General features: G+C 39.7%; 1 protein-coding gene across 1 annotated transcript in view; it reads right to left on the bottom strand.

Annotated features, from left to right (window-relative positions):
• LRP2 (LDL receptor related protein 2) overlaps window positions 1–17629 on the bottom strand; it is a 241297-nt gene that overhangs the window by 44554 nt on the left and 179114 nt on the right. The window contains exons 52-62 of the mRNA XM_014589797.1: window positions 17081–17251; window positions 12587–12810; window positions 11201–11378; window positions 9832–10028; window positions 8886–9131; window positions 8123–8251; window positions 6908–7027; window positions 4719–4835; window positions 3751–3867; window positions 2849–2986; window positions 178–300 (exon numbers count right to left, since the gene is read on the bottom strand). Of these exons, the coding sequence (XP_014445283.1) occupies window positions 178–300; window positions 2849–2986; window positions 3751–3867; window positions 4719–4835; window positions 6908–7027; window positions 8123–8251; window positions 8886–9131; window positions 9832–10028; window positions 11201–11378; window positions 12587–12810; window positions 17081–17251 (1760 nt within the window). The remainder of the gene's footprint in view (window positions 1–177; window positions 301–2848; window positions 2987–3750; window positions 3868–4718; window positions 4836–6907; window positions 7028–8122; window positions 8252–8885; window positions 9132–9831; window positions 10029–11200; window positions 11379–12586; window positions 12811–17080; window positions 17252–17629) is intronic.

The following is a 17629-nucleotide window of genomic DNA, read 5'->3' as shown; positions in this document are numbered from 1 at the left end:
GCTTATTGTTTGAGTAATGCATGTGTTTGTGTGGTTTTGTAAGCGATTATGTCAAGGATCTGCATTAACAGATACAACTCAAGCCTCTACAGACAAACAAATGTCAGAGTACATTTTGCAAACTGCAAACAATCTAGAGCCCTCAGTTTTTCCTTTCCTCTTTTGACTTTTGCTTACAGTGCTCCTTCTTCTCGTCGCTTCCATCTCCACAGTTATCCACACCATCACACAGCTTGTGACTATAAATACAGCGATTATTGTCACACCGGAAACGTTGTGGTGATTCACAGGGAACAGTCACTGAAAGGAATGATGGAAAATGAAAATATAAGAGCAGAACATAATGTCAATATCTAAAATACTCACATGGTAGCACTAGACTTGCTTCATTAATTTCCTCATTCTATTGAGTTATTGGAAAAGTCATGATGCATCTTGGCATAGAAAAACAGAAAAAAACACGTCATGACTTTTTCAACAACCCAATATTAATCAATTAAGACATACATCTTGAATATCTACTACACACCAAGTCTAGAAACCAGATACGATGGGGGAAAAGAAAGATAAAGTCCTTGTTTTCATAGAACTTTATTCTAGCAGAGAAAAAGACTACAAATTAAACATTCGAGGGCCAGCAGTGGTATGGTAGTTAGAGCATCTGGATCCCACATGGCTGACTGCTTGGTTTGAGTCCCAGATCTGGTGACTTGAAAATCACACCAGCCATTTGTATGTACATGCCCAAAATCCCAAAAGGAGACTGGAGAAGGGATTGAAGAATAGCCATCACCCCAGGAGGGTGATTCCTCACTTTTTCTCCCTTTGTCTCTCTCTGGCAAGCACATATGCCCCATAACAAAAGTCAATCAATTCATTTAATTAAATACACTTGTTCCTCCTTCCTCTTCAAAGTTTATTTTTACTAGGTATAAGTATGTTATCTTATGAAGAGAAGCAACCTGCTAAGGAAAACTTCTTTGAAAGTTAAACATGCTAAAAATATTTTTCAAGATTCATCAAGTTAAAATGAAAAGAAAAACATGGCTAGTTCCTAGAATTAAGGTTGGTAAGAAAAATGCTGGAATGCCACTATGAAAATATTTTACACTAAAGTTCTACGGGGGCGGGGGGGAATACTTTGATATATCATTTTTTTAAAGAGAGAGTTTTGCTATAGGGAGTAGGCACTCACCCGAGAGACAGAGACAGAAAACAAGAAATCACCTCCAGAGGGGATAGCCATGCTGCAATCCCTTCTCCTCCATTCTCCTCTCTGGATTTTGGGCATGCACACACATGCACCTGGCATGAGTTTTAAGCCACCAGGTCCGGAACTCAAACCATGGTCGACTCTACACGGGAGTCCAGTGACGTAATGGACAGGCAGATGGTGTAATGGATTCCACATGGCTGACTGCATGGTTTGAGTTCTGAATCTGGCAGCTTGAAACATATGCTGGGCACACATGCACAAAATCCCGAAAGGAGAAATAAAGAAAGGATTGTGGCATGACCATTCCCCACTGGGGCAGCTTTCTTACTCTCACTCTCTCTCTCTCTCTCTCTCTCTCTCTCTCTCGCAGGTGCACGTGCCCTTTAGCAAATTAAAACAAACAAACCACAATAAACTCTTTAGCTTTTTTAGTCTTCTGGTTGAGAACTACAGGTCCATTACACCATCTGCCTGTCCCCTGATACATCATTTTTGAGAATCAAATCCATGGTTTAAAAATGAGTAATGATAAATATAATGGAAAGGGAGTGGAAGAGGAAATAAGACCTCACTTCTAAAGGTCAGAGGTAAGTCAAGAGTAGGAGCTAATCAAGCTTCTCTTGTGATGAGGGCTTTTGTTTACTCGAAATCCTTAAAACTTCAGCTTGCATTGGAATCACTTGGAGGGCTTGTAATGCATAGATTGTTGGATTCCACAACCAAAGATTCAGATTGGATAGGTCTGGCATGGGGCCCATGATTTCGTATTTAGACACTCCTAGTCCAGAGAAGACACATTGAGCACTATCGTCAAAGATTTTCTCCAGTGACTCAAAGCATGTAGCAAAATGATTGAAACTAACTCTACTTCATTCACTTGGTTAAAATCTGTAGTTCCCAATCATGTGCCCAGCATGTTTTAAGCTGCCAGATTCAGAACTCGAACCATGCATTCAGCCATGTGCTGACCACACTGCCAGATGGCCCCTAAAAAACTTTTTAAATATATGCATATATATACAGCCAGGCCCCATCCTTGGTGATTCTGGTCCATTAAGCCTAAGCTTAAGGTGAGAGCAGGGCATATATTCCCTCCCACATTGATCTGGATGTGTACCTGGTTTAGAAAATTAACATGCATAATACAACAAGAGGGAATTAGATGGACTTGCATTATGATGTTAAAGGTGTTTAAGGATTAAATGAGTCTTAAACATGTTTAAGGTAATCCAGGAAGCTCTAGGGGCTTAGAAAGGGCACTTCAAGAAGCACAAAAGTAGGATGGTGCAAGGGAGGTACAACCTCTCCCCCATGCCTCCTCTGACTTGAACCGTAACAGATCTTCCTCTATCTCTGCCCACTGAGTTCCCAAATGAGATTTATTTGGAAGAGATTCTTTCCAAGGTTCTAAAGTGTTTATAAACCATGAATGTTTGATGCTTGCCTAACTTTGTCAGATTACTTATAGAGAAATGAAGTAGAAAAGCCAAGTGAAATGACACCAATGCCCATCATGTGTCCAGTCCTCAAAAACTGTGCAATTTCCCTGCACAATTGTGCACTATTTGTAAGAAACACTGAGTTGTCTTTAGACAACATCATTTGCATTTGCTCCATTTTGCTCTGTCTTACAGCATAGGTGAAGTTCTTCATCAGAACCATCGCCACAGTCATCATCACCATCACACTGCCAAAACTTCTGGACACAAACGTGGTTTTTACATTCAAACATAGTAGTGGGGCAGTATGCACCATTGGGAAACCGAGTGGCTAATGGAAAGAAGATATATTCAAAATGTTAGACAAATTGATAGTTTTGGAAAGCTCTTGTCATTATAGCCTGTTTTCTTTACGACCTGCTCTTCATCCAAACACAGTGTTCTTAATCTGCCTAAGATTCTGATGGAATCATCTTAAGGATGGTTGTCTGAGCCCAGTTTCAATGACATGTCTCATTCCATGGATAGCACTGGGCTTTGTCTCTACAGGAAAGCACAAGTCTTCAACTGCATAAGGGTTGTTTTTACCCATCATGTATTTACAAAGTCTCTTTAGAAACTACATTTTAAGCTGTCACAATCACATCAACAACACCCATCATGGATAAACATCAACAGTTATTATTAATTCAGTGATTCATAAAAACTACAATTTGAATGATCCTATTGGCTTTGCAGTTATAATAATTTTTATATGCTATCATGTAATTCAGAAAAATTTTAAGGCTATAAAGTCAATATGTTCTAATATCCAACCTCAATTTCTTATACTGTTTATTCAATGTTTGAATATTCTTTACTTGAAATGGTTTTTACCCAAATAATGATTTGTATAGTAGCTGACATCAATCCAGACTATTTAATACTTTTTCTACTTAAAACAGTGCTAAAGAAATGCACTTGAATGACCATTGTGCACTATAAGGATATGACGACTCAGATCTCAGGTGAACTGATAATTATCAGTGGATGGTAACAGAGGTCTAGACTACCACATGCATATGTAAACAGCTCCACAGATTTCTGGGGACTTACGACAAGAGGCTTCATCAGAGGCATCAAGACAGTCAGCTATTCCATCACATTTAAATCGGTTGGGCACACAGTGTCCACTTGTACATTGAAAATAATCAGGATGGCAGGTCCTCATCTCTGCAGAGAGAAGATTGTCATTTCCAGAGGGCCTTGTCATTTTCAGATAGGTATTAGGTACATGGAGCAGAGCGAGTATTCCATCATGTTTCTATCCAAACCCACAGCCTGGGGTTATCCAATGAATAAACTCAAAACTCACACTTTCTGCACTCAATAGATGGAGGTGGAAATATCTATCTCCCCTTTATTAAATAATCTCCAGCTCTTAATCTTTTCCTTAAAAATCAGAATTCTTCCATATTTAATGTTTCCTGATTTTCCTCAGACTCAACATTTAATGAGCAAAAATTACGTGGGGTTTAAGATTTCTATCCCCTGGCGCGTATGCGTGCATGCCCAAGATCCCGAGAGGAGAATGGAACAGAAGGGATTGCGGCTTGGCCGTCCTCCTGGGGGGTGGGGGGAGTGGAGGGGGTGGGTTGATTTCTCACTTTCTTGCTCTCTGTCTCTCTCTGCCTTTCTGGCAAGCGCACGCACCCTATAGCAAAACCTCTTCCAAAAAAAGGAGAAAAAATATTTCTATCCCAATGCTCTAACATCTACACCAGATGGGAAGACCAATGTCTTTGTTTATAAGGCCAATACAGATCAAGTTAGCTCCTAAGAAATGTTTACATTCAAACTGAGATTTTCTTTTTTAATTTCTTGCTATTTTCTTCTGCTACGCATGATCTGGACACTGTAAGTTAAGAATAAAGCCCAGAAAATACAGAGAAGATCCTGTGTTATGCTAAATACATAGTACAGCAATTATTTTACTTTTAAAAAAACTTATAAATACTTATTTGAAGTCTCAACCCTGTCATAGTACAACATTCAATACTAAAATTTTCTAAATAAATAGTTACCACAGTCCCGCTCATCTGAGTTGTCCCCACAGTCATTGTCATGGTCACAGATCCATCGAGAGGGAATGCACTGCTGATTGGCACATCGAAACTCGCTCTCTGTGCACTCCCGGGGAACTGGAAAGGAAAGCCATGAGGCCATCAGTGTGTACCAGGAATCACACACAGGAGGCAGAAATGTGAGCTAACTAACTAAAGTACCCTCGGTACTCAGCGCCCTCCATGTCCCAAGCCCTAAAGTTTTGTTTAAGCAGATGATTCATCCACCAAAAGTAGACCTTCATCTCAACTTCAAGTCTATAAAGAATGGCCTACAGGGCCAGCCCCATATCCTAATGGTGGAAGAAGCAGGATCCCACATGGCCAACCACAGTTTGAATCCCAGCTGTAGCAGCTTAAAATACACTGAGTACACATGCGTGCATGCTCGAAATCCTAATCAGATAAAGAGATGAAAGAGAAAAGATTGTGGTATGATCACATCTCACTGGGAGTGCTTTCTCCCTTCCTCCCTCCCTCTTCCTCTGTCTGTCTCTTGTGAGCGCATGTGCCCTCTGGCAAATTTAAAAAAAAGATTCAGGGCCAGCAGGTGACATGGTGGATAAGGTGCTGGATGTGGTTGGCCATGGTTTGAGACCCAGACTGGGTGGCTTGAAAATCACGCCAGGCACACACGTGTGTGTGTGTAGGTATGTGTGTGTGTGTGTGCTCCCAAAACACTGAAAAGAGAATGGAGAAAAAGGGATTGTGGTTTGACCATCCCCCTGGGAGGGGGGGTGATTTCTCACTTTCCCTCTTTCTATCTTTCTCTGTTTCTCTCCACATGTACGCGTGCCCTATAGCCAAAGAAAAAAGATTTAACACAAAATCTTTATCTATAAACAATAAAACACCACTTGGATTTTGTGGAAGTTTTTAGCTGATTGATACTGGTGGATATAATCAGCATCCTGACTCTCTCATTTGGAGAACAATTGGAAATCAATTTGGCATTTGGAGATCAATTCTTACCTCTGAAAGTAGCCAAAGTTAGACTGTATTTCATATTAGTCACCATGAAACTGACATATATCATGAGTCAGTAATATGGCAGGAAATAAACTTGTTTTTAAAATGCACGTTATTTAGTTTTTTGTGACGTAGACTTTTAGGTTCTTTTCCTCAATCTCCCTGTCTAATTTTGTGCAGTCAGCACTTACAACTGGAAGAGAGGAACCAAAACCTGACCTATTATTTAACCGTTAGCCCTTTTAAACTTGTCAGCTGGTCAAGGAAGGATAATGATCCAAACATGCGTTCCCTCTCTTCTGCTATTAAAGCCAACATGTGGAAAAAGCTTAAGACGCAGGGTCTTTGGGTTAGTATAGTTCATCCCTATACGTCCTGACTTTCTATTTTCAGTCAATTATCTTATTATATTTGACCTTCATTGTAAGTCACTTCAATGACTTTTCCCCCTTGAGGGGGAAAAATGTGTGTACATAAGTTCAACGAACAAGAGTACTTCAGTAAATGTCCTCTTTTTTTAAAAATTTTTTATTATCATCATAATCTTCTTTATATTACATTGGATTACATATAACTTTACAGTGTATTACATTGCTTTTTCAAAAGGGAATGCCATGCATGTCAGTCAGTACAAAGACATTAATCTCCCCACTTCAACATTCAGTATCTTTTCTATGTTTTCCCCAATCAATGTCCTCCTCTTAAAGCTTTGTTGTAAACATCTAAGGATATGCTTTTGTCTTTAGTAGAAGAGAATGGTGAAATGTACCAACCAGCAGAAAGAAGGATTAAAGAGTTGGGACTAGCAGTTGGAGTAATGGCTATGTCGCTGGACTCCCACACTGCGGTTCGAGTCCTGGACCCAGTGTCTTAAACTCATGCTGGGTGCGTGTGCGTGTGTGCCCAAGATCCTGAGAGAAGAATAAAGGAGACGGAATTGTGGCATGGCCATCCCCCCTGGGGAGTGATTTCTCGCTTTCTATCTCTCTGTCTTGCTCTTTCTGGCGAGTGCACATGCCCTATAGCAAAAATCTCTCAATAAATAAATAAATAAATAAATAAATAAATAAATAAAAGAACCTCACCTTTGAGAATGAATGGCATGGACGGCAAAATTATAAACCCAGAGCAAACATAGCAGCTCTAGTGGCACATAGGAGCATAGAACCCTGCACACTCACCACAGTCTTCCTCATCTGAGTTATCTCCACAGTCATCCTGCCTATCACACCTCCAGCGAAGAGGAATGCAGTGGTGATTTTTACAGCGGAACTCCCCCGAAGATTTGCATGTCATTGCCTCTGCAAAGCATTGCAAGATTTCTTAAGTCAATGGTCAAGAAATACACAAAACAAGATTCCTCATGAGACAGTCTGAGAATTATGATATTTCTGCTGCTCCCAGAGAGAGGGATGACAGCAACTTTCACTGTCGATATTCCCTTTTTAGCTAACCTAAACCTTACCTACTGCTTGAAAGAGGATCCATTCCTTTTTGTAGAAACTGTTTGAAAAGTGAATTGGTATCTGGTTTGTAATTTCCAACAAAGCTCTAGCAAAAGAGACTAACATGATGCCACAAACGAACATTTCTATCCTATAGTCTAGAACTCAAAGTTCTTAAAATAACCTGTATTTTTTTTTTTTTTTTTTACCTCTCTTCCAACTAAATCCAACACACACACTCATAGACACCTTGGTATCAAGGACATGCCTCATCTTGACAAATTCCATTAATTTATTTGGCTTTTTGTTCATAAGTTCTACTATGTTCCAAGTGACTAAGGCTGTCCAGTAGACAATATGGAAAGCTAGAAATACATTCAGAATATGAAAATACCCAAATAAGAGGTATTTTTACTTAGAAATATTCTTTTTTAAGTACTATATATTTTTATTTTTTATTTATATATTTTTATTATTACTCATACATTAAATCGTTATATATCATTTAGTTTGTGAAGAGAATGTACCCAGCATGATATACACCTCAGTCCAGCCTTCCTTTTTGGCAATAAATACAAGTCTTTTTTCCTACTTCTTTATCACTAATTTCACTCAATCTATAAAATCAGACAAATAATTTCAATCTATCAAGTATAAATAAGGATTCCACATTTGGGAGAAATTATGCAAATTTCTAACTTCTTAATGTCTTCTTTAATTAAAGCATTTTGAGGGATAGGATGTCTTTTAAAGTGATACAAGTTATATTCTTGCAGTAACCCTGAAAAACACTACAAAACTGTAATAATATTTGAAGAATCAACACATAGTCTTTTTATGGAGGTAAACAAAGGAAAGATGGCAACAGGAAATCCACTTTTATCTCTCATCTTGGCATGTGACCTTTAATTTTTCTTGTCCCTCCCTCCACTCCCCTGCAATCCCTCCTACCACAGCCTTGCTCATCACTGTTGTCCCTGCAGTCATCAAAACCATTGCACACAGCCCACCATGGGACGCAGCGGTAGTTGGTTTTACAGCTGAATTCCGTGTGGTTGTCACAACGATACGCAGGGCTCACTGAAAAGAAGGGAAGCAGAAAAGTCAGAAGTCAAGTCTTAGTCCCACTGGGAAATGGCCCCAGAAAGCACCTTTCCAACTCTACTGATTCTGGGAACTTGTGTCTATTTAGGAATGATGTAAGCAGAAAAACAGTCTTAAGTTTTCTCTTTATCTCAGTACCACTGACTTGTGATGCAATTTTATAGGGGAGAAAAAGAATTGAGTTTGAAGTTAAAAGCTGGGTTGAAGTGTTAGTTCTGCCTCTAAATAGTCATCATTCACTTAATATAAGCCTCACTTTCCTGGGTAAAATGGGAGTTGCTTCATATCCACATTCCCAATCTCATAATGTTTCTCTGAGACTCCAAGAAGAAAGCACTAGACACACAAAATGCAAGTTCTTATTATCGTATACTAGACTGTTAGATATTGGGTGCGTTAGGAGAAGGTATCAGCTGCTTCAGAAGCAGGGGATGGTTGACCTGCAAGCCGTACAGCTATGTTTGGCCTTGCAATATCAGAGTTCACAGGGAGAGCCTAGGAGGAGCATCCAAAGAGATTGAAGCAGGGGGCTCCACGTCTTCTCTAAGTCCACAAAAAGGTTCTTTCTTGCCCCTGCTTTGGTCATGCCTTGCTTCCATCAGGAACTTACTGCATTCTTGGAGTGGCTCATCTGACTGGTCTCCACAATCATCATCGACATCACACTTCCAGGTCTGAGGGATGCAGCGGCCATTGGCACACTTAAATTGGCCAGGCTGGCAAGTCCTGCTAGCACAGTGGGAACTGTCTTCGTCTGAGTTATCTCCACAGTCGTCTACAGTGTCACACTGCCAGGCATCTGAGATGCAACGTTTGTTGGCACACTGCCATTCATTGGGTTCACAGCGGTGATTCTCTGGAAGCAGCAAGATTTCGTTATCAGTTTGGAAGGCATCAAGGGTGGAAATTCCTGATTTACGCTGATGGACCCTAGAGAAGTCCATCATAATTTATTTTCAGATGACTTAAGTTCTAATGTACTGATTATCAACCAGAACTACCACATAGGCAGCTATTCCTTTGACTATTAAAGTGTACCAAGTTTCTAAAGATCTTTTTCTTACATGCAGAATTAAAGGATAAGCATTAAATCCCCTGGCCCACTAAATATACTTTCTCTTGTCCCTGTTTGTTTCCCTGTTGGACAATGGTTTTGAAACTTTTTATTTGTGGTTATTTTTGATGTGTTGCTTTTAGTTTAGAGGAGTTTTTTTTCTCTTTTCTTTTTTTTAGTGGGAACATACACATTACAACTAAGAGTCCTTGTAGCCTTTGTTTCACCCTCAATATTAGCTCTCAAGGAGGATCCTATTGCATTTAACATGTGGTAAAGAACCCAATACAGAAAACATACTATCTACCTCAACAAACTGCTTATAGAGACTTTGAGATTTCTTTAAAATTTTATAAAAATAGATAGATGGTGGACCCTGAGTTTTCTCCTAGGATTTTGAAATGTTTTTTAGTTTGTGACATTCAGGAAATCTCCACAGAATCATTATTGTGCAAGATCAACATAGAAGTGGGGGAAAGAAATACAAAGCAATTCCACAAACCACAAAGAACATGATCTTCATCAGACCCATCCGGACAATCTTTCTGAGCATTGCATATGGACTGTGGCTTGGTGCAGTTGCCGTCCTTGCACTGGAACTCTCCTAGCCGGCAGAAGCGCTGTGGGCACAGGGCCACTTCATCAGAGCCATCCGAGCAGTCTCTCTGTCCATCACATTTCCACCAGATAGGAATACACCTGCACAGAGAAAGTACAGCATTTCTCTAGTAAAGCACTGGGGGCTAATGCAATAGGCAAAAGCTATCTACAGAGAAGAAATCAACATTAAATTACAATTTACTTTCAAGAGCTCTCTCATGACCCTGGAAGAAGATGAATTAAATCTCAGTTACCGTAGTGTGTTTTCCAAGCAAATATAACTAGATATTATAAATCAGGTTTGTTAAGACCCAAATATACATTGGTATAATGATTAAATTCATTTTACAACAAACAATGGACTGAGTATTTAGAGCTTTAATTCCAGAAATAGTAAATATTGAGATTGTCTGCCAGGTAATACAAAAGACATTCAGGTGTAGGTTGGGAAGCTAGATGATACTGACAAATACTGAGTGCCTATGTCATGATAGGTGTATGCTAGATTCTTAACTTCAGATATCTTATTTAATCATCTAAATAATCAACCATTGCATCTTACATACTATGAATTGCATTAATGCTTCTCTCTACCCAACTTCTCAGTCCTCCTGATCATCAATGGCCTCTGGCATCTAGCCATTGATAGGAAAATCATCTCTGGTCAAGTTTCATAGCTAAAACAAATGATCAAAAATGGATTTGTAACCTTAGATTCTCAGGCACTAAAGAGCTATACCAGGATAGGTGTGGCAAAAACACTTATCACTTTTTTTTTTTTTAAATTGCTATAAGGCATGTGTGCTCACCAGAAAGAGAGAAGGGGCAGAGGGGCAGGAATAGTGAGAAAGCAAGCCGCCAGGTTCAAGACTCAAACCGCAGTCCACCATATGGGAATTCCATGTCCCAACCACCACACACCCGATAGCCCTGAGATTCTATCACTATTAAGGGTTATTTTTCAGTACACACTTATATATTCTTAGGCCCCAATGCACAGGACAATTTATTAGATATAGGAAATACATAGCCTACTTTCGCCCTATAAATATAAACGCTTGCATACATAGATCTAACCATTTGGCTAGCAATTTCCTTCTATTCATAGAAGGAATTATCTGATGTTGGAGACTGAGAGTCTTGGTCCACATCAACCACATTAATTAATCAAAATCTTGGTTCCTTAGAAAGCTCCTATCCCTTAGAGCCTTCAAGTTCAATGTCTGTCCAAGGAATGGAGAGGCCCTGGGAAGGGGGAACGAGAGCCTTACTTTTCATTGTTAGCACACAGGAACTGAGTGCTGGAGCACATAGGCTGGCAGTAGGTGTTGCCATTCTGTTGAATGGTCTGGAAGTCATCTGGACACTCACAGGTAAATCCTTTCCCTCCTGCTTTAATGAGGCAGAAATGAGAACAGCCACCATTGTTGGTACCACAGGGATTGCTCACTAGTGAAAAAGGAAGAAAAATATATATTCATTTGCATAAAGAGACTATTAAGCACAGATGAACAGATATCTACTACTATGGTTTAAATAGGTCCCCCAGAAATTCATATGTTGGGACTTGATCATACTGGCTATATAGTAAAGGTAGTAAGCGAAAATGTAATCCCCTCATGGTGTCCCAGGGTGAGGCCTAAGGGCCAGTGAGTAGTTTATGGCAACTGCATCAGAACAGTCAAGTCTCATGAATAGATTAATGATGTCTTGCCTGACTCACTGAGTAGCTCTCATGAGAAGGGGTTAGTTCTTGTGACAGCTGGTTGATACAAAAGAGAGGTAAGTCTGGAACACTCTTATGTCTAATGCCCAGGAAGGAATGCTAAATTATTTTACATCACTAATTCTTGTTTTTGTTTCTCACATCCAAATTTATCATATATTGAGTCATTGGCAAAGTCATGATGTATTTTTCCATTTTTCTATGTAAAAATGCATCATGACTCTTCTGATGACCCACTATTTTAGTAAGACACCTTAATAAAGCAAACCTGCAAAAATCAGTCTATCGCACAAATATACTCCAGGTCTTTGCTAGAGTTTTTAAATTATAAAATGGTTATAATTACACAGAACAAATTAAAAATACTCTCAGGGCCAGATGGCAGCACAGCAATAAAGTGAGACACTCAGAGAGGCAGACCCACCAGGGCAGATTGCTGGTTTATAGGAGAGACCTCCCTGAGCATGCTGGCACGTGTGTGTTCATGGTCCAGGGCTGGCTGACAGTGGGGGGCTGTGTTCTATCTCTGCCCCTCTCTATTGCACTCTCTCATAGAATAGATAAATATTTTATGAAGTTTATATAACTTAGGAGATACTAAAAATGTGTTGCTCTTGACATTAATATCTTCTAGAAGGCAAAAATAACATCTATTTGACACAATGCAATGTCATATACAAATAGACATCTAATCAATAGTTGGGAATGATTGCAGTTTTCATCCAAAAAATTCTTTCAAAGTAGATTGATTTTAAGATTGATCTTAAGGAAGATAATTCCATACTCTCAACTCTCAGATAAGGTTTTAAAGAAAACATTAACGAGTGACAAGAAGCCCTTTGTAAATCATGATATCTGCTGCTTACGGAAACGAGAGTAACATGCACATAACCTGAAACAACTGTGCTGAACTCCTCAATCACCTACTCACCAATCGGCTGCCTGTATGGATGATACACATGGATGTCAAAAGGTCTGTGTGTTGTGTTCACCAGAGTCGTCCTATCTGATCCATCATATTTGTTTCCTTTTTCAACTGTCCTTGTATTCCAATCTGTCCAATAAACACTGTCTTCAAAAATGGTCATCGCAAAGGGGTGAGACAGCGTCCCATCATACACTGTGTGTCGATGGCGGCCCTCCAAATCAGAGTACCTGGGGCATCGGAAGAAAAGTTAACTCAATAAAGAAGATAACCCCTCTCCTCTAATGCCTTTCAAGATAAATGAATAAGCAGATCAATTAATAAAATTCTACCTCTTCCTCCCCAAAACTCAGTGTCACCTAAGCGTAATATGACTTACGGGCTTTCAGGGTTAACTTTGATAGACCCGCAGCATGTGCGTTATTAATTATGCCATCAGCACTTGAATGAGTGCTTTTCCAGAGGAATAAACCTACAGAAGAGGTTCTCCAATTTCAAGATGTCACAGAGCATCCATGGTCAAATTTCTAAGCTCTCTTGGTTACAATGTCTCATTCAGTAGTATGAGTCCATGTCAGATGTCATTTCTAAAGTACTGATATTAATTTTTTTCTTTTTTTGGAGATTTTTTGCTATAGGGCACGTGCGCTCACCAGACAGAGACAGAGAGATAGAAAGCGAGATATCACCCCCCAGGGGGGATGGCCATGCTGCAATCCCTTCTCCTCCATTCTCCTCTCAGGACCTTGGGCACACACGCACACGTGCCCGGAGTGAGTTTAAGCCACCGGGTCTGGGACTCGAGCCACGGTCGACTACGTGGGAGACCAGCGACACAGCCATTATGCTAACTGCTGGTCCCAAGTACTGATATTTTAATATTTTGAAACTCAAAAACAGATTCTAAACTCAAAACAGAAGGTACAATTCACTCAAAACTAAGAATCTTTTTTTAAAAAAAAAAATACTCAAAACTAAGAATCTTGATCATTTTATTCATGTGATCTTAAAAATATTTTCCAAATTATCATAATTTATGGTACCTTTAAAAAGCTACAGAAAACTGGAAGATCCATTTTGCTTCTGTTGATAGGTACATGTAAATAACCAAAACTTAGTCACCAACCATTTTTTTTGGTGGGGGGAGAGGTTTTCGCTATAGGGTGCATGCACTCGCCAGACAGACAGCCAGAGACATAGAGACAGAAAGCAAGAAATCACCCCCCAGAGGGGATGGTCACGCCGCAATCCCTTCTCCTCCATTCTCCTCTCGGGATCTTGGGCATGCACGCACACGCGCCCGGCGTGAGTTTTAAGCCACCTGGTCTGGGACGCGAACCATGGTCGGCTACGTGGGAGTCCAGCGACATAGCCATTACGCTAACTGCTGGTTCCCGAGTCACCAACCATTTAAAAAAAAAAAAAAAATCCTAGACCAAAGCCAGCCCCGTAGCACAGCCATTAAGTGCTGCAGAGAAAGCTGGATCCCACTTAGACAACCAGGGATCAAGTCATGACACCATCCCTTGACAAGCACAGTGGCAGCATATGCACATGCATGCCAAAGATCCTCAGACAATGGAGAATTAGAGGGGAAAAGATTGCAGCATGACCAGCCCTGTTGGGGAGAACTTTCTCTTTCTTTCATGCATGCAATGGGCCCTCTGGCATTAAAAATTAATAAATAAATTAAAAATATACATATCAAGACCCAAAGGTAGTCTGGTTACATTTTCTTTCAGTTCTTGTGTAATCTCTGTATAAACATCTCACACACTTTTTTTAAGTTTTACTACAGGGCACATGTGCTGGCCAGAGACAGAGATAGAGAGAGACGGAAAATGCAAAAGCATACCCTGGGAGGATGGCCATGTGACAAATTCTTCTCCTCCATTCTCCTCTTGGAATTTGAATATACATGCACATGCACATAGTGTGTTTCTCAAGCTGCCAGATCCAGAACTCAAACCATGCAGTCGGCCATGTGGGATCCACCTAACCACCACCCTACCAGTTGGCCCTCTCAGATATTTCTATGAATATTTTTGGTTAAGTAAAGAAGCATAGGCACAGCTCCAGTGACTATTGGTATATTCCAAGATGTATTAGAAATTGATCAGATACTCTATAAAAATGTGTTGCTTTATGTAGTCCATGGAATATATCCCTAAACCCAGGCATTGCTACCCTTCCAAGAGGTGAGCAAGTCAACTTGGCTACATGAATATCAAAGGTTCACTCATTCACAGATCACAGATCACTGACTATTAGATTGAAGCCTACTGCCTGAATTTTAGAATACAGCTATGCCAATAAAATTTGATTAAAGAGAGAACAAAATATTAAGCAGCTATAAAATTCCCCTTTTCTACCTCTAATGCTTATGTGTGTGTACACTGCCCATGTCACTTAAAACTACTAACCTTTCAAGGTCAAGAATAATCTATAAGACCCAAAGGACAACAAAAGTCCAATAAGAAAGTTGTCAAAGGTTCTTTGAGCATCTTAATGGTTCTACTCATTCAAAATGAGATTATATGGGAAGCTAATTCAGCTCTTTGATGTTCCTTTCAAGAGAAGATACACACATACACACACTGAAGTAGGACCAAGGGTGCCACCATCAGTACATCACATTAAAATGGTACAAATAAGGGATCAGCAGTTGGCGTAATGGTTATGTCGCTGGACTCCCATGTAGTTGACCGCAGTTTGAGTCCCAGACCCGGTGGCTTAAACTCCCACCAGGCACATGTGCATGCACTCCTAAGATCCTGAGTGGAGAATGGAGAAGGGATTGTGGCATGGCCATCCCCCCAGGTGGTGATTTCTTGCTTTCTTTCTCTCTATCTGTCTCTGTCTTTCTGGTGAGCACACACACCCTACAGCAAAAACTTCTCCCAAAAAAATAATTGGTACAAATAAATAGGAAGTAATAATCTATTGATTCTGACCACAGTTGGCCTCTACCCTAAGAGTAAATTAGTATCTGATATGGTAAAGTCTTCAATGAGAATGCTGAAGAAGGACTTTACTTTATCAAATGAATGAGGTGCAAGAAAGTTTTACCAAGGCACTACAAATCAAAATCTTTAAAATCACTGAAGTCTCCTTTCCTACTTATCCTAAACATATTGGATTGTTGGGAAAGCCATGACACATTTTTGCATAGAAAAATACATTGTGATTTTCCCAAAAACCTAATATTTTAAAACTAAGATCATGAACTCGGTCCAAGGGCCAACGTTCAAGAGAGACGTTGGGGAGTAGCATAGTTGGACGGCACGGCCTATAAAAACAATCCAAGTTCCCTTTAATTTCTACACCATGGTGGCAAAGTCTCTACTGCATGGGTCAGCTGGTGAGGATTCTGTGAAAGTGTCCCAATTCCACAGTACCGAGTTCTGGGATTGTATGCCACATGCACAAGAGTAAAGAGCACTAATAGGTATACCAGGTATTCCTTCTTTCTCAGTGGCATATCCAAAAGACTATGGGGTAAGTGAACTCCCAAAATTTCTACACTGACTTTGGCAGCAAAATAACCTTAACAAGAAAGCAGAACTTCCAATTAGGCCTTATCTATTCATTGGTTAATAATGTATATAGTCTTCTTTACAATGAGTATTTTTCATGGAAAAGCATGGTATTTAACACACTTTAAGAGAACTACCCTATTACCAAAAATATTTTAATGCATTATCATATCGAATAAATATTAACAGGTTCTACTGCTATATAAAAACAATTCATTGTCAGGACCAACAAATGGCATAATGTTTACATCACTGGACTCCCATGTAGTCACCTGCGGTTCAAGTTCTGAACCCAGCAGCTTAAAACTCAAGCTGGGTACGTGTGCAAGCATACCCCAAATCCCGAGAGGAGAATGGAGGAGAAGGGATTGTGGTGTGGCCATCCCCCCCGGGGGTTAATTTTTTTTTCTGTCTCTCTGTCTCTCTCTGTATCTCTGCTGAGCACATGTACCCTATAGCAAAAATCTCTCTAAAACAAAACCAAAAAAAATTATTTAAAAAAAGTCATTGTCTTATCAATAGATGCACCAAAGTATTTTAAGGAAGGTCTTTCCAACATTTTAATTCTTTTCCTTTTTCCAATTACTATAATCTATAAATCAAATATTTGGGCCGGAGAGAAACGTAAAGAGGTAAGGAAATTAAGTTGAGTTCAGCACTAAACTTACCACCACAAGGGAGAGGTTACTAGCCCCATTTTCTAGGTAAAACAAACAAACAAACAAACAAAAAAAAAACAATAAATTGAAGCACTATGCCATAAACCCTGATCTATATGACTTCAAAGTCCATTCTCTTTCTACTCCACCACACCTTTCAGCTCAGCAGTTTTAATCAGAAGTGACCTTAGAATGATTCCTAATATACAACCAGTTAGAAGGTGCCTGGGACTAATGTCTAGAAACACCAGCCCTGCTGTTTGGAATAATCAATTATCCAGTTGTTTTATTCTTTATGTACGTACTCAATGTAACCAAGATGTGCATCTGCCCAGTAGAGTAGATCATTGGTGTAATCAATGGTGATGCCATTGGGCCACTCTAACTTGGAAGAGATAATCACAGATTTATTGGTTCCATCCATGCCTACTCTTGCAATGTATGCACGGTGACCCCAGTCTGTCCAGTAGACATACCTGTTGGAGCAAACACAAATGGTCAGTCCCTGAAGTCAAAATAAGTCAGTCTTTCTTTTTAGAGAAATGGAGTTTACATTCTACATAGCTTCTCAGAAAGGAGAGAAAGCTAGCAGAGAATAATACCAAAGAGAAAAAAGAAGATATACAGAAATGTTTAGAAATGAACATGATTAATTATGGGTTTCAGTGGCTTTGATATGGACAATTCAGTAAAGAAGTGGGTTTTTACCCCAATTTTTTTTGTCTGCAGCCAAAACATATGACATGGAAAGTGAAAAGGTGTGTGATGGCAAAGAAAACTAAATAGCTGATAAATATCATTTGAACAAGCCATAGTTCTACCTATCATACCAAACCATCTACCAAGTAGGGAAA

This window comes from Tupaia chinensis, unplaced genomic scaffold (genome assembly GCF_000334495.1).
Source record: "Tupaia chinensis unplaced genomic scaffold, TupChi_1.0 Scaffold000381_1, whole genome shotgun sequence".
Classification (NCBI taxonomy): Eukaryota; Metazoa; Chordata; class Mammalia; order Scandentia; family Tupaiidae; genus Tupaia; species Tupaia belangeri.
The sequence above is the reverse complement of the archived record's forward strand: the minus strand, read 5'-3'. Positions and strand labels throughout refer to the sequence as shown.